Source organism: Triturus cristatus, chromosome 2_1 (assembly GCF_964204655.1).
Source record: "Triturus cristatus chromosome 2_1, aTriCri1.1, whole genome shotgun sequence".
Lineage (NCBI taxonomy): Eukaryota > Metazoa > Chordata > Amphibia > Caudata > Salamandridae > Triturus > Triturus cristatus.
This window is the reverse complement of record NC_140581.1, coordinates 671960127-671983804: the sequence shown is the minus strand read 5'-3', so window position 1 is coordinate 671983804 and position 23678 is coordinate 671960127. Positions and strand designations below refer to the sequence as shown.

Below are 23678 nucleotides of genomic sequence, written 5' to 3'. Positions count from 1 at the left end.
TGAATCCATGAATAAAGGTGTATAGAAAAATATCTGACAGGTGTAGAGCTTATATGTGGCTCCATCATCACTTCAAGAGTGGAATGAAATCAATGCGGAGCTGCACAGCACCAAATATCTGTGCATAGGAGCAATGTTGCTCAAATCTTCCAGATCCAGTCTGGGCCCAGGGATTTTATAAAGGTGACAAGTCTACGGCTAGAAGTAGCCAAAGAACGTTTTTAATTCTCTTTCCGCGACGGTCTCCGAAGCGGACTCTGTTGCTAACAAATTCTCTGACTCTCAGAATGAATTATCAGACAGGGTAAGTTGAAAGTCTAACTGGAGTATCAACTCCTGGCAGTCATTCAATTTGCAGATTCAACCACTCTTAAAGCATAGCATAATTTGTTTCATAACTCAACCTTTAAAAGGTTAGATTCCTCATGTTCTAAAGGCAGCATCGCTGAAATGGATAGCTAGCAATTGTTCCACAGATGGCAATCTGTCTCCCACACTTGCATTCCTCAACAGTAGGCTTAGTTACAGGAGACACATAGTACAAAGGTTACGGAACAATGCAGTCCCTTTCGAATTTGATTTAGGTACATGGACATAATAGAGTACAGTTCACATTTAATACATTCTGTAGCACCCATTCTGTCCTAACTGATAAATGTATTGTATAGGTACAAACATTCCTATCTCTTTATTAACATGCTGTACATTGACTAGATATACATTACAGAAAATAAATCTGTTACCTGCACAGTCTCTATTAGGCTTGCTGAGTAAAACGGAGTTGCTATCACATAAGTCAGCCTATTGGAAAATAAGAAAAAGAGTTTACGTGAAAATACAATAAGCACATGATTTTATATACATAAATGAAACTTTTTACTATACAAGTTAAATTGCATAATTTTTTTTCAAATTCCAATGATGATTTCTCGTAAGGTACATGATGAATTAGCAAGTAAATCCTACTCCGAAGCCCATTTTGTGACAAAAAGACCTCTAGGCACAGCTGGCAAGGACCATATTTATGGCACCATAAAAACGACTGCAATATCATCTACAATGCGCTCCCAAATAAACTAAGTCAACAGACTGAAAATCTTCAAAACCAGGTAGCTATAATGCATATGATCTCTCGGATGAGTGTCGACATAAAACAAGCTACGAAAGTGTTCAACGGCTTAAAGTGGATAAAAAGATAAAGTTAAAGGTTTTTTGCACTGTACACAAAGCCTACTGGAGTAGGGCTCCAGGATATCAGCTGGCAAAAGCTAGTACCCCACTATGCACCCAACGTAACTCCCATCTCAGCGATGACACATCGACCTTCCCAGTGATCCTTCATTAAGAACAGAACCACACTATATCCGTTTTATTTGAGTCTGAAAACTGAACTGCTCCAGCTCACATAAACTTCTTCTACATAACTGTGGGCCGAGCCTGAAGAGTATCAGAAGGGGGCTCTTTCTCCACCAACTGGACTCTACCCTCTATGTTGACATCTTACAGATTTTGACAACAGAGCTTTGAAGTGACCAAACGGCCTTATAAAACTTCTCAATAAATGAACAATACTATGCATAGAATTTGCTTCAAATACTAAAAAACCTTCTTACCAAATAACTGTCTTGGCTAGTGCATTCATTGAAGCAGGTTAGAGTAAATTTCGAACTAATTATGTGATGTAAAAAAAAGACATGAACAACATCAACTGCCTGTGCAACCATAATTTTTGACATAAGGAAACAAACCAATTTTCACCAGGCAAGCTCTTTCATGGAGTACAAGATGTGTATGATTCTACATAAAATTTGAAGCGATCCACTTACACAAATAAAACAATATTTGAAAAGCTAAAACTTCTACTAAGTTGTAAGGAATAGGACTTAAGCTTCCATACATGCAATGGTTTATAATGGACAGACAAGGGCATAAATTCTGTTTAGTTGATAAAAACGCAAACATTTAGGGACAAAGGTGGAACTGGAATTACTGGGCTTTAAACACTATTAATAATGCAACTGATCCTTGTTTCAAGAAGTATGACTGAACTTGAGAAGAATTCATTCAAAAAGCTACCTCACCACCCAAGTCCTGTAGGAAAGCCTTGGCTGCCTCTGCCAGAGAGGCTACATATTTTCTCCTTCTGTCAATCACCTTCAGTTTTACCAGAAGACAAAAAGAGGTCACCAGGCCTTTAGTGGCCAAGTCTTTTTGTAACTTTTTTTTTTTTTTTACACTTAATAATTCGCTTTCTGGAAGACTGTCTGGGCTTAGTTCGAGGATAAGCAGGAGGCGAATGTTCTCTAGTATCACATCCTTTGCTGTGAAAATGGTGCACTGCAGCCAAACTCACAGTCATGAGAACACAGGATCACCATCACAGTTCCTCCTACATTAGGTACTCTTCACTCAGCATCAGAGGACCATCTACATGTCTGCTGTACCATGTGCACTGTTAGACCTGTCAGCCCTTTGGGTGGTCCCTCCTCACCATTATTTATTTTGTCCCACTTCTGCCTCAAACCCTATTATAATTTTTCCTTTTTGGGAACCACCAGACTTTTTAGTGTTGATGCAGGGTCAGGGAGCCATTTTCCCTACCCCTGGAACTTCTGTCTGAGGGCCTGAGACACAAAATGGTGGCCACCCATTGTCACCTGTGACATCACCAGAACTCACTGGAGGTTTCCAGAACCTCCTGGAACATTCTAGAATCCTGTGATAGTGGGAGGCAGTTTAGAATGTTGGGAGGCCATCTCAGGGTGGCAGTTGGCATCTGACTGGAGAAGAGAGAGGACAGAGATAGAAGGAGGTCGGAGTAAGGCAGCAGAGGTGGAAACCAGTGCTTGGAGTGGGGTCCAGAAACCCACCCTTGATGCTAGTCTCTACTGACCAAGCCCAGCCTAAAGTCCTGTGTGGGACCAAGACCAGAAGAACCATCTTAAGGAACTGAACATTTGGAACAGGCCTTAAAGAGGAAGAACAGCAAGCTCCTGACCTGTTCAGCAGTGTCCTCCTGGAGTCCTGACGTCGAGAAGCCTGGAGACCTGGGGCCTGAGGTAGAGAAGCGGCGCTGACAGAAAGCAGACGTCGTACCCGGAGCCGCCAGAGGTCGAGGGAGGGCGCCGACGGAGGTCGTGGAGAGGCACCGGAGGTCGAGTAAGGAGTCACCCGAGGTCGAGTGAGGGCGCCGCCGGAGGTCGTGGAGAGGCGCCGGAGGTCGAGTCGGGAGTCACCTGAGGTCGAGGTGAGGCGTCGACGGGGGAGTGAAGTCCGCCCACCGGAGACGACGGAAACGAAGGTGAAGCGCGCCGGAGGTCGGGAGTGGAGATCGCACTCCGGAGACACCCAGAAGCGGGGAGACCGAGTCCCTGTGACGCCGGAAGGCGACATCGAGTCGAGGCCGCCCAGCGACATCGAGCCGAGGCCGCCCAGCGACATCGAGTCGAGACCGCCCAGCGACATCGAGTCGAGACCGCCCAGCGACATCGAGTCGAGACCGCCCAGCGACATCGAGTCGAGACCGCCCAGCAATATCGAGTCGAGACCGCCCAGCGACATCGATCCGGAGCCGCCTCACGGCGTCGACACGGCGCCGAGCGGAGCCGATCATCGTGAAAAGGACAGTAAGTGGTAGAGGGGGCGTCTGAGGCCCCGTGGAGCCCTAAAAGACCATCCTAGGGGTTAAAGGGGTGTTAGGACCAACCTGGGAGTGCCAGGGGTGAACTGAGACTGGTACAGTGACCTCCGTAAAGAGCTGTGTAGTTTGGAGGGCCAGATCTTTAGGTTACGCTTGTTCTGCCTCAGCTTAGGCCCCAGCCTTGACCAATCTAGGTGGGACACCCCCCATGCCATCCAACTGACCATAAGCTGTGTATGGGCAAAGTAAGACCAAGTGACCTCATGAAAATGATCTGAACTGTAATTGTCATTGATTGTTTTACCTTATTTATTGAAGGTGCTTTATTTATTGTCTTCCACTAATTTATTCTTGCACTGTATTTATTGTCTGACTGTATTTATTTGCCGTCTGTATTTATTGCACATCTATTTATTCTTTGCTTAATGATGACCTGAACCTATTTGTTGAAATTCCAAAGTAGCATTATTTATTTGACCTGCTCTTTTGAAGGAAAATCCTATTGTATTGTATTTATTATGTGAAGCCTGCAACTAAGAGAAAATAAGATAAAGACATATATTTTCAACTTGACTTCCATAATTTTTACGGTGTAGTGTCGTTTTTGGAACGGATGAACGCATGGTTATTGTGAGGGTGTGACGTACGCTTAACACGGTGCCTGACCCCCAACCGCTCGAGCCAAGCTACCTCTGTGCTGGGAACCTGGTGACTGCTAACCCGGTTGCCCGGTTTCCAACATAAAATTGGTGTTCAGTGGTGGGATAGAGCTGTGCTTGCGTCTACTCGACAATAACTTTGGGTAGTCCATAGGCCTACACCGGGAGTTTTCTCCAAGCGGACTTCCTAATTTTGAGTTTTGTTTTTTCTAAATTTACTTCTGGTGGTGGGAGGAGGTATTACAAAAGGTACCCCCCTGCATAGCTTCTGTAAGCAACTGTCTTCTATCCTGAGTGGGCAAAATGGAGTTTGTGTTGGAGGATGTGGAAACTTACACTGTGGCCCAACTCAGAGTTTTGTCAGCGAGAAGGGGTGTTTTGTCCCCAAGGTGCAAAGAAGGGTGAGCTCCAGACCAGCTTGAGGGCTTGGGGGGAGGCACGACGAGAAAGTAAGGTTGAGAAGGAGGAATCAAGGAAGGGCAGCAGTGTCTCTAGCAACGGCTTATTAGAAGCAGAATTCACTGACCGGAGGGAGAAAAGACAGCTCACATGGGAGTTGGCGAAGCTGGAGAAAGAAAAGGAGGAACGGAGGATGGCTCACGAGTTGAGGCTCAGGGAGATAGATCTCCAGATCCTACGGGTCGGGGCACACACTGTTCCTAATGGTGGCAGCGAAGAAAGAGAAATCACCAGGGAACCCAAACCCTATTTGCCAAAAGACATAGTAGCCAGCTATAGTGCGGGAGATGACATCGCCAAGTGGCTAGCGGCCTATGAGGTCTCTTTAAGAGTCCATGGGGTTCCAGAGAAATATTGGGGAGGGGGGTTGTATAAATACATGCCTCCAGCTGGCAGGGATACATTATTGGCCCTGGAGCATGATGAGCAGACCCACTACCCCACCATGAAAGTGGCGCTCGTGAGGAAGTTTGGACTAACACCCGAGAAGTACAGACAGAAGTTCCGGGGTAGCCACAAACTGGGCACACAGAATTGGGTGGATTTCCTGGACTATGCAAAGAAGGCATTAGAGGGTTGGATACAGGGCAGCGAGGTGAGGGACTACGAGGGGTTGTTTGATTTGATGTTGAAGGAACACCTGCTCGAAAAATGTTTCCCCGAACTGCGTCAACACCTGGTGGATAGCAAGCTGACCAATCCCCGGAAGCTTGCTGAGGAGACGGACATTTGGGCTAGTACCCGGGTGTCCACAAGGGGGACTGGAGGGGACTCTCAAAAGACCGGACAGGGCGCCCCCCAGAAGAAAGAGGGAGGGGAAAAGAAAACGGAGTTCTCTAAAGGCCCCCAAAATAGTTTCCAAGGGAAGGGACCGGGATTCACCCCTAGGGCTAACCCACCGAGAAACCCTAATCCTGGCCAGAGTCAGCAGCCAAGGGTTGTCCATTGCTTCGAGTGCGGTGGTGTCGGACACTATGAGGGAGATGTGAAGTGCCCGAAAAGACCACCCCCTCCCATCGGAGGAAAGGCCCCCGGAGTAGCTAGTGTAGTGCTCGGGGAGGAGATGCCATTAGATAAGGGAAGGGAGTGGGTGGGTGTCACCTTAGTGTCCCTGGGAGAACGGGAGATGGTTCCAAAGATCCAGGTGCCCGCAAATACCACAAAGTATGGGAAGTGGGTCACCATCAACGGCCAAAGAGGGGAGGCTCTGAGAGACACAGGAGCCAGTATGACTATGGTACATAGCCAACTGGTGTCTCCAGAGCAGGTGATTCCCCATGTACTCCACCCTGCCGCGATGGCTGACGGCAGAATGGGCCACTATCCGGTGGCCGAGGTTCCATTTGAATGGGAAGGGGTTGCAGGGTTGCTTCGAGTTGCCGTAAGCCCTGCCGTGCCAGTCGATTGTCTGCTGGGGAATGACATGGAGCATAATGCTTGGAAGGAGGTGGAATACCGGACTCATGCTGAGATGCTGGGTACACCTGACTGGGCCTGTGTCAGAACAGGGTCTGAGACTACCCGGAGGGGGAGTTTGTTTAGGCGGGAGCCTGGAACAAAGGCACCGCCGGCTGCCGACCAAGGGAAGAACCGAGGGCAGGAGGAGCCTGCCTCGGCATCCGCGCCCCGTGTGACGGATAGGCCACCGGAGGTGGTGGACCAGGAGTCCGCGGAGGGGGATGTTACCGAACTGGAGAACCTACCCATCCCGGCCGAGTGGCACGTGGAGGGAGGGCCGACCAGGGAGGAATTCTGCAAGGGCCAGAGGGAGTGTCCTACCCTTGAGGGACTGAGGCGACAGGCCGAAGCCCAGCCAGCAGGGAACGTTGAGGGGAACTACAATATTTACTGGGAGGATGGCCTCCTCTACAGTGAACCCAAGGCACCCATGCACGGATCGTCACGGGCCTAGGTCGTCCCTCAACGTTAAAGCCTTCCTCCTGGAATTGGCTCATGAGATCCCCTTGGCAGGACACCTGGGGCAAGACAAGACCTTTGCCCGGCTTGTCCCGCACTTTTATTGGCTTCAAATGAAAGTGTCGTCCGACACCTACTGCCGGACGTGTGTGTCTTGTCAAGCCAGTGGGAAAACCGGGGTGAAGCTGAAAGCTCCCCTGGAACCACTTCCTGTCGTTAGCACCCCCTTTGAAAGGGTGGGCATCGACATTGTGGGTCCGTTAGATCCGCCTACTACAGCTGGTCACAGGTTTATCCTGGTTCTGGTGGATCATGCCACACGGTACCCAGAGGCTATACCTCTGAGGACCATTACTGCACCTGTTGTGGCTAGGGCCCTGATGGGAATCTTTACCCGAGTGGGTTTTCCCAAGGAAGTTGTGTCTGACAGGGGGACCAACTTCATGTCAGCATACATGCGGGCCATGTGGAAGGAGTGTGGAGTGACCTACCGGTTCACCACTCCTTACCACCCCCAGACCAATGGTCTGGTGGAGAGGTTCAATAAAACCTTGAAAGGCATGATCAGAAGTCTGCCTGAAAGCCTGCGGAGGAAATGGGACGTCCTCCTACCCTGTCTATCGTTTTCTTACAGGGAAGTGCCACAGAAGGGAGTGGGCTTCAGCCCCTTCGAGCTTTTGTATGGGCACCCTGTGCGTGGACCTCTCGGCCTGGTGAGAGACGGATGGGAAAGAACTCCCAGAAAGCTTCCCCAGGACGTGGTGAGCTACATGCTGGCCTTCCGGAGCCAAATGGCTAAGTTGTGGAAGCAAGCTTCTGACAACTTGGAACCCAGCCAAGCAGTGATGAAGGCGTGGTATGACCACAATGCTCACCCGGTGGAATTGGAGCCTGGCCAGAAGGTGTGGGTGATCGAACCAGGAGAGCTTAGCGCCCTCCAGGATCGCTGGTCAGGACCCTTTGAGGTGTTGGAGAAGAAGGGTAAGGCTACCTACTTGGTGGATCTCAAGACCCCTCGCCAGCCCCTACGGGTGCTGCATGCCAACCGCCTCAAACCCCACCATGAGAGGCCCGAAGTCATATTGCTGATGGTGACTGACGGAGCAGAGGACGTGGAAAGCGAGCCTCTCCCCGACTTATTTGCGTCTCAAGAGAAGGATGGGTTGGTGGAGGGAGTGATTCTCTCCCCGTCCCTAACTCCTGAACAGCAGGAGGACTGCCGCCAGGTCCTGGGGCAGTACTCTTCGTTGTTCTCCCTTGTTCCGGGTAGGACTCACCTGTGCGTCCATGACGTGGACACAGGAGACAGCCCACCTGTGAAGTCAAAGATCTACCGGATGACAGACAAGGTGAAGGCCAGCATTCACTGTGAAGTCACCAAGATGCTGGAGCTAGGAGTGATTGAACCTTCCAGCAGCCCCTGGTCCAGTCCGGTGGTACTAGTACCAAAAGCTGCACCACCGGGGGCCCAACCGGAACTGAGGTTTTGTGTGGACTACCGGGGACTGAACTCAGTAACCAAGACTGATGCTCATCCGATTCCGAGGGCGGATGAACTGATTGACCGGCTGGGAGCTGCCAAATATCTGAGTACCTTTGACCTTACTTCCGGGTACTGGCAGATCTCTCTGACTGATGGAGCTAAGGAAAGGTCAGCCTTCTCCACGCCCAAGGGCCACTACCAGTTCTGCGTGATGCCCTTTGGGCTCAAGAACGCACCTGCCACGTTTCAGCGTCTGGTGAACCAGATCCTCACTGGAATGGAGAGTTTCTCTGCTGCTTATCTGGACGACATTGCCGTCTTCAGTAACAGCTGGGAGGATCACTTGCGTCACCTGCAAGCTGTTCTCCAGGCCCTGAAACACGCTGGTTTAACGATCAAGGCCAGTAAATGCCAGATCGGGCAGGGGTCGGTAGTGTACCTTGGACACTTGGTGGGTAGGGGAGCGGTGCAACCCCTCCAGGCGAAAATCGAGGCCATCATGGCCTGGGAACCCCCCAAGACTCAGACTGAGGTCCGAGCTTTTCTGGGCCTCACCGGATATTACCGCCGCTTCGTGAAGGGGTATGGTACCATTGTGGCCCCCCTCACGGAGCTTACGTCCAAGAAACAACCTCGACGGGTAGTCTGGACGGAGGCTTGTCAGCAGGCCTTTGTGAAACTGAAGCAAGCCATGTGCGAGGCCCCGGTCTTAAGGGCCCCAGACTTTTCCAAGGAGTTCATTGTCCAGACGGACGCATCGGAACATGGCACTGGGGCAGTGTTATCGCAACTCAATGAAGAGGGTCTGGATCAACCCGTGGTCTTCCTATCCCGGAGACTACTTCCCAGGGAACAGAAGTGGAGTGCAATAGAGCGTGAAGCCTTTGCAGTGGTATGGGCTCTGAAGAAGTTGCGGCCATACCGGTTTTGCTCGCACTTCCTAGTTCAGACCGACCACAGACCCCTTCGGTGGCTGATGCAGATGAAGGGGGAGAATCCCAAGTTGCTAAGGTGGTCTATCTCCCTACAGGGAATGGACTTTCAGGTGGAACATCGGCCTGGAGTGGACCACGCCAATGCAGACGGTCTCTCAAGGTATTTCCGCCTTAGTGATGAGAACTCCCAAGGGGTTGGGTAGCTCTCCCCACTTTCAGCTGGGGGGGGACGCGTGTTAGACCTGTCAGCCCTTTGGGTGGTCCCTCCTCACCATTATTTATTTTGTCCCACTTCTGCCTCAAACCCTATTATAATTTTTCCTTTTTGGGAACCACCAGACTTTTTAGTGTTGATGCAGGGTCAGGGAGCCATTTTCCCTACCCCTGGAACTTCTGTCTGAGGGCCTGAGACACAAAATGGTGGCCACCCATGGTCACCTGTGACATCACCAGAACTCACTGGAGGTTTCCAGAACCTCCTGGAACATTCTAGAATCCTGTGATAGTGGGAGGCAGTTTAGAATGTTGGGAGGCCATCTCAGGGTGGCAGTTGGTATCTGACTGGAGAAGAGAGAGGACAGAGATAGAAGGAGGTCGGAGTAAGGCAGCAGAGGTGGAAACCAGTGCTTGGAGTGGGGTCCAGAAACCCACCCTTGATGCTAGTCTCTACTGACCAAGCCCAGCCTAAAGCCCTGTGTGGGACCAAGACCAGAAGAACCATCTTAAGGAACTGAACATTTGGAACAGGCCTTAAAGAGGAAGAACAGCAAGCTCCTGACCTGTTCAGCAGTGTCCTCCTGGAGTCCTGACGTCGAGAAGCCTGGAGACCTGGGGCCTGAGGTAGAGAAGCAGCGCTGACAGAAAGCAGACGTCGTACCCGGAGCCGCCAGAGGTCGAGGGAGGGCGCCGACGGAGGTCGTGGAGAGGCACCGGAGGTCGAGTAAGGAGTCACCCGAGGTCGAGTGAGGGCGCCGACGGAGGTCGTGGAGAGGCGCCGGAGGTCGAGTCGGGAGTCACCTGAGGTCGAGGTGAGGCGTCGACGGGGAAGTGAAGTCCGCCCACCGGAGACGCCGGAAACGAAGGTGAAGCGCGCCGAAGGTCGGGAGTGGAGATCGCACTCCGGAGACACCCAGAAGCGGGGAGACCGAGTCCCTGCGACGCCGGAAGGCGACATCGAGTCGAGGCCGCCCAGCGACATCGAGCCGAGGCCGCCCAGCGACATCGAGCCGAGGCCGCCCAGCGACATCGAGTCGAGGCCGCCCAGCGACATCGAGTCGAGGCCGCCCAGCGACATCGAGTCGAGGCCGCCCAGCGACATCGAGTCGAGGCCGCCTTGCGACATCGAGTCGAGGCCGCCCAGAGACATCGAGTCGAGGCCGCCCAGAGACATCGAGTCGAGACCGCCCAGCGACATCGAGTCGAGACCGCCCAGCGACATCGAGTCGAGGCCGCCCAGCGACATCGAGTCGAGGCCGCCCAACGACATCGATCCGGAGCCGCCTCACGGCGTCGACACGGCGCCGAGCGGAGCCAATCATCGTGAAAAGGACAGTAAGTGGTAGAGGGGGCGTCTGAGGCCCCGTGGAGCCCTAAAAGACCATCCTAGGGGTTAAAGGGGTGTTAGGACCAACCTGGGAGTGCCAGGGGTGAACTGAGACTGGTACAGTGACCTCCGTAAAGAGCTGTGTAGTTTGGAGGGCCAGATCTTTAGGTTACCCTTGTTCTGCCTCAGCTTAGGCCCCAGCCTTGACCAATCTAGGTGGGACACCCCCCATGCCATCCAACTGACCATAAGCTGTGTATGGGCAAAGTAAGACCAAGTGACCTCATGAAAATGATCTGAACTGTAATTGTCATTGATTGTTTTACCTTATTTATTGAAGGTGCTTTATTTATTGTCTTCCACTAATTTATTCTTGCACTGTATTTATTGTCTGACTGTATTTATTTGCCGTCTGTATTTATTGCACATCTATTTATTCTTTGCTTAATGATGACCTGAACCTATTTGTTGAAATTCCAAAGTAGCATTATTTATTTGACCTGCTCTTTTGAAGGAAAATCCTATTGTATTGTATTTATTATGTGAAGCCTGCAACTAAGAGAAAATAAGATAAAGACATATATTTTCAACTTGACTTCCATAATTTTTACGGTGTAGTGTCGTTTTTGGAACGGATGAACGCATGGTTATTGTGAGGGTGTGACGTACGCTTAACACGGTGCCTGACCCCCAACCGCTCGAGCCAAGCTACCTCTGTGCTGGGAACCTGGTGACTGCTAACCCGGTTGCCCGGTTTCCAACATGCACTACAAATGTTATTGTGCACTACCTTGAAAGTCCATATGCTTACTCAGTATATTCACCATCACTTTGGTTTGTGACTACTCATGAATCACAGTGAGAACTTTCAGGCTTACAGCTGGGCCCCCCACATTTCAGGTTGACCAACACTTCCAACCTCGAGTCACATTTCACCATTTTTCGACCACACAATTCTTAAAGGCCACCCTATCTTCCAACACTACTTTCATCCTTTCTCTCGGGCCCTCAAGTGTTTGTATCTTGCCAGTCAAATCCAATAAATCTAGTTCTTTCTTCACCATTGGGTTGGAAAGACCCAGCAACATTACTTTCATGACTACCAACGCAACCTCAGTGCTACCCATTTTCTGAACGAGTTCAATGTAGAGGGCATTGACAGATCTTAGCAAAAACCACTCCCTTTCAGTCACACCAGACAACTCCAGGGTAGTCTCCTGCTTTGTCCATCTTCTACACAGAATAGGGTTTAAAGAACACTCCCTTGTTCCTTAGCCTGTCATCCTTTATTCCTACAAAGTAAAAGCCCAGTTAAGGACATCTCAGAAGGATATTTTTATGAATGTAAAAGCTGGACACATGTCTCAAATAGTTAAATGGTGGTGGTGGAGGGGGCAGGATTCTAAACCTCGGCTCAAATCTACACATGTAGAAGGGCAAATCTATGGAGACTCTGATGAGGGGGCGAGTTCAGAATACATTCAGGCATGCAACTAGTGCCCCATTACACCGGGACAGCAATCCTTGAAGCAGGTGAAAAAGGCTGTCTGAGATACAGCATTTCCTGTAAGAGCTAATGATGGCCTGATGAACTTGTAAGAAAGAAAATTTTAAGGCAGACTGGGCTAGGTAAAACATATATTATACTGTAGGTCCGCTCATCTGTATCACTTTATTCTCCACGTGAGAAATACAAGTGCATTCAACAATTTAATAAGGTAAAAACAGGTATAGTTTAGCAGGTTCAGGAAGAAGGGATAGAGTAAAAGGAAAAACGATGAAGACGAGGATCAAGCAGGAGACAAAAGTACAAAAGAAAAGGGGTAGTGTGGAGAACTGGACTTTGTTGCAGTTACTCCCTCCCCTCCCTTTTATTTGTAAATCTGTTTATTGGTTTTTCACATGACAAAGCAAAGAAAAACAGTGACATACAGAGGAACACCATGAATGGCCCCAGGTGTAATGGGTGGTTCAAATTTGTAGGACATTGCGATTCAGACTCAGAAAGCGAGAAGAACAATAGTGTATTATGGTGAAACACGGGCTTCAACAACAGTGTAAATACCCATGTACATCACATGTGAACGTATACAATGCATGGTTATTATTTAACATATACTAAACAGAGGGAATGGGATACAACAAAATGAGGCCAAAGAAAGCAAAATATAGGGCTGTTTGCGATATGCCGCCGTGGTGCCCCCTCGCTCAAAACCCCCCGTATACACCGTCCCTGTGGTTTCTGGCCTGGTCATGTCGGCCCTCCACCTATGCCTGTTTTGTGGCTAGCATCTATCTTGATCGTGATCTTTCTTTTGCTCAGAAGGTTGCAAGCTACCCTAATGTATTCTTGAACTATATTTTCTATGCAGGATTCGTCATTTGTTGCCTAATGAGTCATGTCTCCTTATGATTCAGCCTTTGTGGACCGGATTAATGCAATATGCCTCGTTTTGGCTCACCTTCTATTCAGAGGACTTTTACTGGTTTTTAAGCTTTTCTCTAAAGAAACGGAACCATCCAGTTTCTACCGTCTCATCCCATCAATAATCTTATGCTACATCAGGGACTTCAGTGTGGGAGGAGGGGAGTAGCATTCTTTACCTGCGGAAGCAAACATGAAAGACTCCTCTGACAAGAACCTAAGCTAAACAAGCAAGAGTGGAGAGATGACCAAGACCTAGGGGACTTCGATTTGGTGCGGTAAAACACAGAAATGAAAATTGAGATGACGCTAGATCAGTCGAAGAGGTATGATGCCAAGTAAAAAAGGAAAACTGAGAGGACGCTAGGTCAGTCATAAAGGTAGGCTGCCAAGTTCCTCCAAGGGAGGGGTGACGGAACATGACAAAAATCGATAAACAGGGGCTGCATAGGTAGGGGAACAACTCTAGTGTCTGTTCATAATGGTCTTCATAACCATTTTCAGATCTGAAGCCCATTTGATGGTCAATGAAACTGGGGATCTGAATGAACGTAATCCTTTCTATCAGTTTTATTGAGAACAAGGTACGGGAAGTTAGTCAGTAATTGGTTGTCGAGGAAGCATCTTTTCTTGCTGACATCTACTACTAGATATTCTTGTCTAAACACCATATTCACAATCTATTGCAACTCAAAGGTTCCAAGGCTCTAGTGACAGAAATGATGGCCTCTTTTAGTATGTCTACAGTTCAAAGCCATTAAAAAATAAGTACTACAAGCACTCAAAAAACAGGTAGTTACGTTTCTCAGAAACATAAGGCTGCTGCCCCCCACACCCTCACTCTGGTTCAAAAAATCAGGACTGCACCAAAATCTTTTCTGTGATTTCTCTGTTAGGAGGGGGAGTAGGCCTGTAAACCATAAATGGTACGGCCACACATTTGCCATCATATGATCTTTGCCCTAGTTCCCCAAGATTGAGAATGGTTTTTGGCCAAAGAGGAATTGGAGAAAAGATGCAGAGCAAAATGTCTGACCAGAAGATCAAAGGGCATGTATCTTGGAATAGGAATCTGGATAACAGGATACAAAGTATCTTGATCTTGCGTTTCTCACAAAAATCTTTCTGAGACAATTCGGTAATTGAAGACCCATTTGTAATCTCATCAGAAATAATTGCTGAGAGTCCTGAGCCCATTAAGGAAGTGTTTAATAGGCCTAGATAAAGAGATGGTTGCTTTTGATAAACTACTCACTTGCCTAGCACCGCCAATGGAAACATCTGCACTTGTGATTGTTGACCTTCTAGACATTCTTATAGATGGCCTATGAGCACATGCATGAGTCCGAGACATACCATAAAAATCCTAGTCGAGCTATAAAAACGCTAAAGTGAAACTAGACACAAAACAAGCAATAGGTGTTTATTGGAGTGGCTGTCTGCCTAAGCATGAAAGGCAACTATGTCAAGGGAAACTCAGCACATGGTGCAGTTGGTGGTTCATAGGCGTCTTTATCATTGACAAGACCCATATCATTAAGCCATCCTTAAAAAAGGATGGCTGAGATTGAAGGAGCTGCACTTTCCCAGCAGTCACTGTATTTAGCTATATGTTTGCTCGTGTCATATTAATCTGTTATATTTTACCCAATGAAAGTGATGCAGAGAACAGACAATATTTAGCCAGACTGCAGTAGAAAAAAATTAACCTAAAAAAAGGACAGAAATTCTGAGAATGGACCCCTTAATATCTTAAGCGTGGCCCAAAAGAAAGGCTCCGGTACTCGTAGGCCCTCCTGTAACAATCAAACATAGTAGTCTAAAATGACACCAAAGGAAAAACGATTAAGGAAAAAGTAGATTATTTTTTAAACATTTGAATATATTCAATGCCTACTTTTCCTTAGATGATCCTGTCCTGTAACGCTAGAAGGTTTAGTAAAACTGCTTTTAAAAAAAGGAACATTTCTAGCAATATGATGGAATGAGACAGGTGATTATCCAGCAGTGGATTAATTATAGAGTTGTATGGTTTTAGCAAGGATCGGTTCGTAAATATTACAGCTGATAAAGAGATGCTAAAAAGAAATTAAAGTAGGACAATATACCATACTCACGCTTTCAAGAGAAGATGGCCTCCTATTTTCTTTGCATTCCATTTGTGGGAGAGCTCTCTGAATCAAAACACAGAGATGGGAGGTTACTGCAGAATTAAGTTTCACAAAAGAAACAGGTTTTTACTGAATAAGAAAGCTACATGGAATGCTTTTAAACAACCACAGTTTCAGTGTTACTTTGTAGATCAATTCAGTAGAGAAATACATTTGTACTATCAATTGAAAAGTGTCCGAAGCATGCTGATGTATTAGCAACTATTTTTATACTTTTAACAGCAAAGAGACTAGCTCGGTCTGAATTGGCTCACAGATGTAGGATGAGCTACAAAGATAAATGATCCCTAAAAACCTATTATCACACTTACAATTACATTTTTTGGAGGTCTTACGAGTTTCTGGATACAAAGTGTTAATACAAACAATCAATTTGCACATCATTAATTGTTTGTTTTTTTTTGACAAAAAACAGCTCAATTGTCAGGAAATGTTATGTACAGAAAGGGCACTGGAATGCGTAGGCCTGCGAACAGAAAGTGAGGGGTCCTTTTTATAGTAATAATTATTTATCCTGATTAGTGCTATTCATATAGTGCAGACCTAGCCCCAGGGGGCTTACCAAGAACCTAGCACAGGTGCATAGAATTGGAACTGGAAAGCAACAGTAACCTTAGCACAGTGGAACAGGGTTACAGGATGAGGGTAAGAGTAGGGAGGTATTGGAAGGACACAGCCTTTTTCATTCGGGCGATGTAGTCTGAATAAGTGTTGAGTTTTTTCCTAAAGGATGGATTTAAATTCAGTCTGATGTTTTGCAGGTTTTGGTTCCATAATCTGGGAGGTGAGCAGGATATGGCTTGCTTTGTTATCTTGCTTTTCTTTGTTATGGGGATCTTGAGGATGAGCGTTCTCTTCTGGTGATCTATAGTTTGTCTTGATCATACCTTTAACTCAAGATTCAGCAGATTGTGAGACTTCAGTTATTCATGAAAAGGGAAGAAGGGACCAATAAAACAAATTATTAAAACAGAACAGTGACAATATGGTGAGAAACATCTCAAGGTTTCTGTTTATGCCGACGATATTTTGCTTTTTCTCTTTCCCACCCTCAAGTTTCCTTTCCTGCCTTCTTATCGGAAGTGCAACTCTTTCTTCAGTTTCAGGATACAAATTGAATTCTGTCAAATGTGAAATCCTCCCCTTAAACAAATTATGTTTCCACGCTGACTATATTTCCTCAAATTTTCACTGCATCCAAATAATATTACTAAGAGGACTTGAGGAAAACATGATAATCTGGGCATAAATGTGGCATCCCTGGTACCCCAAAAAACACTTCTGGACCTGTGAAGATCAGAAGGAGGACTGCCCTGCTGTCTGAAACCTGAAGGAAGACTGGTCCTGCTTTTTGAACCCAGGACCCCAGAAGTGACTCCGATGGTTGGTTGGCTTCCTTCCTGTTTGAGCTACAGGGACAAACTTTCAGAGGCCTCTCTCCCTGCACCTGCCCAGATGACTAGTTCCAACTGGACTTGCCCTGGACCATGCTGCTTGCCTCCATTGGAATGAGTCCGAGGTCCTGAGTGGTGCCTCATTGTTTAGAATTTATACCTTCTGTCCCCAAAACTGCAAAAAGTGGGACTTAGGAACTGTTTGCCAACTTTCTTCCTGGAGAACCGACAAAGATGGGGATAGTCGTCAAAGCCTCCGCCATCGAATCGCCAGTGAGCCTCAACTTGCTGGTTTACCCTGCTGAAGGAGATCTGATTTCTAGAACATTTTTTAAGTCTGAATGTAGAGCGCTTTATCTGGACCGATTCAGACTATTATACAATCGACGTCAAGGCTCTTCTGGTCATGGAATTCAGACCTCACCTGCTCAGAGCTTTCCTGCTCTCCAACAGCCCTTCCATGGTCAAGTCTCACTTTGGATCCAGCTTTCAGCTTGGCTCCTTTTGCAGCATAAATGTTTAAAGTACAAACAAACTTTCCAGTAGGAAGAACCTGGTCCCTGAACCCGACCAGCAATACAAAAGATACAAATTTAGTTTATGACTAGCAATGCATTTGGAATGCTGTGTGGCCAAATTAAGATACAGAATGTTTTCAAAATATTGCAAAATGGAACCACCAGCTCTCCCTCCAATTCAACCTTTCTTTGTAAAACAGAGTAAAGAGCAATATTGGGAAAGCAAAGGGGTTTCGCCTCTGTGAAACATATTAGTTTTGTCAAAAAGTTTTAAGACATGTTGCACAGCGGCGCTAGCTGCTGTGCAACACGGCTTAAAGTTATTATTATTTTTTTATTATTTTTTTTTTTAAAGAGCTATGACGCAGACAGTGTTAACAGGGTCATACTTTGAACATTGACAAAACCAATAGATTTTAAGAGGCAAAACCTATTGGCTTTGCCAGTGTTTGTTTTAGATGATGAACAAGTAATTAATTTAGCAAGATGTGTGTATGAGGTGATGTGCATCACATTGCATGGAGCAAAACAGCTCCTCAACGACCTGACGAGAACTCTTAATGGCAATGACAATCATGATGGGTACATTTTGGAGGAGTAAAATACCTTGGCAGGGGGGTGCATTCGCTTATTATCCCTTCTGCTCCCAGTGTGATGCCTTGAACAATAAAGGTGCTTCCCATGCCTTTCCAAAGAGCCCTTGGCCCCTAAAATCCAAATGAAATACTATTATTGTCAATTAATCATTTTGCAATTATTTTTAATTCAAGACCTAATTAAACAATTTCTGAAGCTACGCGAGTGTAGTGAAAGCACAAAAACCATGCAGTATATATATATATTTTTTAAGCATTGGTTACTGAAGCTTTAGTAATATCACTCAAAATTACCTTTTGAAGGCAGAATAAATTAACTTTAATGGAAAATGAATCATGTGCAAAAGCCTGGCTGCAAAATTCTATTTCAATGAGCTGCACGCCCATTTACTTGCTTACCATAAACATGCTTGCGGAATGATCTCAGCATCATTGAGTCACAAAAAGTAGATGGAGAGAACTTTCTGACCTATTGCCTTATACAGAACAGTTAAATCAAAGACAAGATATAGCGGATGCCCTGCTTTCCCAATGCAGCATGCTATTTATTGCTAGTAATTTTGCAAAGTGAATTGTAAAACCTATACACCAATTTATGAATTGTAGGAAACATTACGGATCTGGAAACTGGAAGAGTCCAAACAAGCTCCTATTGCCAATAACTGGCTGAGAGTTATATAAGAGGGTATTATGCATTCCACGTGAGGCACCAAACTGTTCTATACTACAGGGGTCTTCATTAAATTAATAAACTCTAGAAGAAAACCATGCACACGCAGGCACATGAAACACTTCTAGAAGAGAAAAAAAGATATATATCTAACCACAGATAAACAATGCCTATGGAGAGGTTATGTTTTCTTTTTTATCTTTTAACAATAGGTATACAGTATATTAAAAACCAACTATAGATCAAAATGTGTTAGAGCTGCATTGCTGTTATATTCTTTCCCATTTTCACCACCTGGAAAGAAAACAAATGAAACTGCTTCCGGATGCCTCATGATCGAAAAACTGTTTTGCCACAGTAAGGCAGCCAAGGGCCTCCACAATCCTAAATATATCTCAGGGACATTGGATTGCTCAGTTCTGGTGAAGAAAGTAAAATTATCTTCTTCCCAATCAGATTGCTTTATGGAGGGTGGGGGGGTTGATTGTTTATATATTCAGAGTAACTACCAATCAAGGAGTGTTGATGTAACAGTAATGGAACTTTCTTCTTCATCATGGGATCTTAACTGAAATTCATTAACATTAGAACAGAGTAGCAAGCTCATCCCTTCCTAGGTGGTAGGAGAGGTGTGAAGAATGACATGCTCAGGGTGGCGAGAACATGTGTCAATTGTTTAAGGAGGGAAACACTGGACTACTCCTAAATCCTGCTTTGGGGGAAATGGTGCACAAAGGAGTTCTGCTCTCTTTCAAACAAAGTCTCACACAGCCCTGAAACAACTTACCCTTTAAGAATGCTCACATATCAAGGCCAAAGGACCTTGTATTTCTATACTTGGCATACTCAACCAAGCTCTGAACCACTTATTGACCTTTATACCTTCCAGTAATGCACGGAAACCAAAATCAGAGATACTTCTGGCTGACTACTACACTTCTAGCAGGGACACCCTTCATAAAGGAAAGTCTACCACTTATAATTAGCTTTTGGTGCATATAAGTGACGAGTTGCATTGCACTGATATATACCATTACTTATCGAAATAAGGAATGGACATCCCATTCAAACAACCTCCTAATTGCAATTGGGAACTAGTCACAAAAACCATTTTGCGATTCAGAAAGGGGGGGGGGGGGGGTTCAAATCACAAAAAGAGTTTAGGGCCAGATGCATGATGCATTTTACCAGTCCAGTTTGAAACCGGTAAAATGCATTTTTCTATGTGCAAACGTATTACCGACTCGCAGGTCGCTATTAGGAAGGGGCGCACATTGTGCATTTCTTCCGAATAGCGAGTCGCAGGGGGATGTACTATTGTTTTGGTCCAGAAAGCGTTTAAAAAACAATTGCAGTTTATCACCAATTTCAAGTATGTGGCAAGCTAGTTGCAAACGGGAAGGGGTCCGCAGGGGACCCTTTCCCTTTTGTTAATGGTAGCGAAAACTTTAAGAGCAGGTTAGGTCTCATGTACCACTGCCTACCCTTAAAAAACGAAACAGAAACGTTTTATTATGCTTTTTGAAACGCACCTGCTGCATTAAAAAAAAAAAGTTGGTTTATTCAAGAGCAAACAGACATGGTGGTCTGCTGTCCATAGCAAGCCACCATCCGTGTGCTATTGGCCATTCCCAATAGGTAGCCTATTACGACCTGCTTCATAACTACTGATGAGGCAGGTCAATTGCGACCCCATTTGGAATTGCTAATGGTTCTGCGATACATTAGTACATTTAATTCTGTGAGTCTCTAGTTGAGAGTCATAAGAAATTGCACTTAGGGACTCGCAAAATGAAATGGTTGTACATTTGGCCCTTAGTTCATTGCAAAAAGCACCAAGGATTTTGTGAAACACAGGTTTGCAACTGCAAAAGGGGCTTTGTTCATGAGGCTGGCTACCATGCCTATGAAAGAGGAGATTCAAACAAGAAATTATTCTAGAGTTAAAAAAAAAATAAGTGCTGAATGTTACTGCAAAGGTATCTTATCTGCGGTCTAAATTATGGGATTTTCGCCACGGAGGCCCTCGTTACAAGTTGCGTGGAACAGGATGGGGTATTTAGCGTACATGGCAAATACCATTAGCCTAAGATGAGTTATTTATCACGTGGGGCAAATACCTGCTGTTAAGAGCTTTCAGCATCAAAATGAGGCATAACACAATAACGATTTATTAATACACTGAATTCTGCATGTTCTACAGCTTCTGCGGGCTGTTTCATGATAATTTCGGTTGGGTATATCGGTCATAAGCTATCAGGAGAAACGGTCTGGGTGTGATAATCACCCAACTCGTAACTCCGATCCTTGTACAAACTCTCGCATATACTATTGTACTGAAGGCTTCTTTGGTAAAAAAAATAAAATAAAAAACATAATTTAAGGATCAATTGCCACTTCGATGCATGTTGTGATTGTGCGACCTGCAGGATATATTAAAGTGACAGTGCAATATTTTCTTTACATAATAATAGATACTTATGGAAAACGATTTCTTCTATTTTTTCAATTTTGAAATATTTTCAATTTAAAATGTTTTAATACATGATGTCAATTTTGTTAAATGAAAAAGAAAATGTTGCTTATCCATAGACATTGGCTGGTTATGGAGACAGATCTCGTTGTAAAAGTGTTGGGGATCCTGCACATCTGAAATATTTCAATGTTTATGGGTATTAATGAAAATGCAATAAAGAATTCCATTATTGTGCGAAATTCTGTTAAACACCACACTTTCAGGACAAACTATTACATTTGCAAAAGCTTTACATCAAGATTGATTTCTAGTTAGCTCTATAACTCTCACAGTAACCTGGAGCTTCGTTGAAAATGGAGACATCCACAAACACGCACCTGTGCCTTGCTGAAGCTGTACATAATATTGACAATGGTAAATGGAGTGAGGTGGTAGTTCCTGGCATGATAATTAACCTGCAAAATCAGCATAAAGAAAATAAAATACATTTTATAATCGTTCTTGATGAATTAACAGCATATACTATAACAAACATGAAATATAAACGACAAACAATTCAAGTATACCAATCTCGAGAAAATATAGGAATCTTATCGAAAGATTACTCACCTTCATTAATGCTCTTTCTGGTAGATATGCTATCTAACCTTGGACTTTCCAAGTTTTGAAATCCCACCAGACTGGATCCAGCAATTTTCCCATACCCAGGAGGGTAGCACTATCGGACTCCACGGTGGCCTCATCCCACCACTGGAAGGTTTCAGTCCAGAGCAATGACGTCAGTTTCAATTTTAATTCTTATGCCTCTTGGATGTGGAGCAATAGATTAAAAAAAGCAACAGAGCACAGAACACAACATAGAACCTTATTAACACCTAAAAGCCTGCTCGGCAGGGGTGAGAGGTGCCCTTTCACAGTAACAGACAGTCAAGGCAGTAATGCCTGGTGAGGTGTGATGGATGACCATGTAGCAGACTAGCAGATGTCCAGCACCAGTCTTGCAGATGTTCAGCACTGGAACAACACTGGGCCCAGGACTGTAGTGGTGAATTTGGCTGGAATAGAATGAGTGCTAAGGCCCTCAGGAGGCTCCTTCTTGACCAAGGCATATCACATTTTTAAGACAACAATCCATCCAGAAAAGGTCAGTTTCAGAATCGCCCTTTCTAGAGCGAACTTCATAAAAAGTTGGCCATCTACTCGATACTCATTAGTTTTATCGATATAAGAAGCAAAAGGGCATGAGGCACCAGAAACATGCATGGGCCCATGAGACCAAAAAGCCTCTTAACAGTATGGGTCGCAACACAGGAATGAGCTAGAAACATATGGATCATATCCTGAATTTCTTGCAAATGTTACAATGTAAGCCAACCAGATCCAGAACCAGCCCTATAATTGGAATCCTCTGCAAGGGTGGAAGATTATATTTTAGTTCAGTGATGTAGAATCCAGGAGGTGGGGGAGGGAGACTTGGGTGAAGTTGAAAGGCAGGACAGTGAAGTAGATGCGTTTCGACTGTCAATAAAGCAGAGGGTACACTTGTAGGGCTTATTGGAGGCAATGTCCTCTGCCCCATACATTCTCTTGATGCGTGAGGGGAGAGGACATTGCCACCCATAACAAATGGTTGTGTGGACTGACAAATGGTTGAGTGGGCTGCTGCGCCTGCTGGGAGGGCTGTCTTTGGCAGTAAAGCCCAGAAAGTAGCCCCAGAACTACAGGGATTGCTGATGAAATTGGCAGGGTGGAGAAAGCAGGATTCCCAAGGAGCAGACCGTAGCACGCTATAACTGAATGGCTCCAGCACCAAGAGAGCCTTGTCCATTTGGAACCAAACGGCATTTCCATAAAGGACACCTGGGTATCCAGGGAATAGTCTGTGGTGTGTACCCAAGCAGGATGCCAAATCACCACTCCTGTGCCCATAGCGTAGTCAATTCAGTCCTTGGTGTCCTGCTCAGTGTATAAACTTTATTTGACCAAGTCAAAAAGGCTGAGTCCCCATGCAGCGTCCTATGACATATCACCATAGGGCGACTCACTGGTGGCACTGAACATGGTTTCAACCATGTCACCAACTCTCCATCTAGTGCAGCAAGGCCACACTATGAATAAGCCAGGCTCTAAAATGTATTTCAGCAGATTTGCTATCTTCTCAGTGCAAGTTAACTGTATTTTCAGAATTTACAGACCACCACACAAAAGAGGCACTTTCTTCTGATGGGGACCCTACTGTGGCACCCAATTCAATTTAAGGGTTGGGTATCAGGGCCACTGCCTTCGGGCGGTTCAAACACAGACCAGCATTAGTACAGTGAGTAGGCAAGCAATACGTCCACCACCGTCTCCTTATAATCACCATCATATGGAGCATTCAGAACAAGCTACTTACCTTCAGTAACGCTCTTTCTGGTGGATTCTCTATAAACCGATTCCTTACCTTGGAATACTCCTAGCCACCAGATTGGATCCTGAAAGTAGTAGTACTTCTGATCAGAGCTAGGTGGCACCGTTCAGCTCTGTGTAGGCTCTGTACCGCCCTGGAAGGGACAGACCAGAGCTGCATTTAAGCGTCACCCATGTGTGCTGACATCAGTTTCTTGGTTTCTCTTTTCCTCACTGCGCAGATGCAGAACAAGTACAATTGTTGGAACTAGCATGCTGAATAGTAACTTTGGACCTTTCTAGATGTTAAAAAGAGGCCCCACAATGGAATTTAGAGGGAAGTGCGAAGTGAGGAATCTGAAGTTAGAGAATCCACCAGAAAGAGTCTTACTGAAGGTACGTAA

The 23678-nt window shown here is 45.8% G+C and overlaps 1 protein-coding gene across 1 annotated transcript in view; it reads right to left on the bottom strand.

The window, feature by feature from the left end:
- SLC25A46 (solute carrier family 25 member 46) overlaps window positions 1-23678 on the bottom strand; it is a 135028-nt gene that overhangs the window by 18924 nt on the left and 92426 nt on the right. Inside the window, exons 4-7 of the mRNA XM_085632586.1 lie at window positions 21264-21341; window positions 17751-17851; window positions 15179-15235; window positions 744-801 (exon numbers count right to left, since the gene is read on the bottom strand). Of these exons, the coding sequence (XP_085488712.1) occupies window positions 744-801; window positions 15179-15235; window positions 17751-17851; window positions 21264-21341 (294 nt within the window). The remainder of the gene's footprint in view (window positions 1-743; window positions 802-15178; window positions 15236-17750; window positions 17852-21263; window positions 21342-23678) is intronic.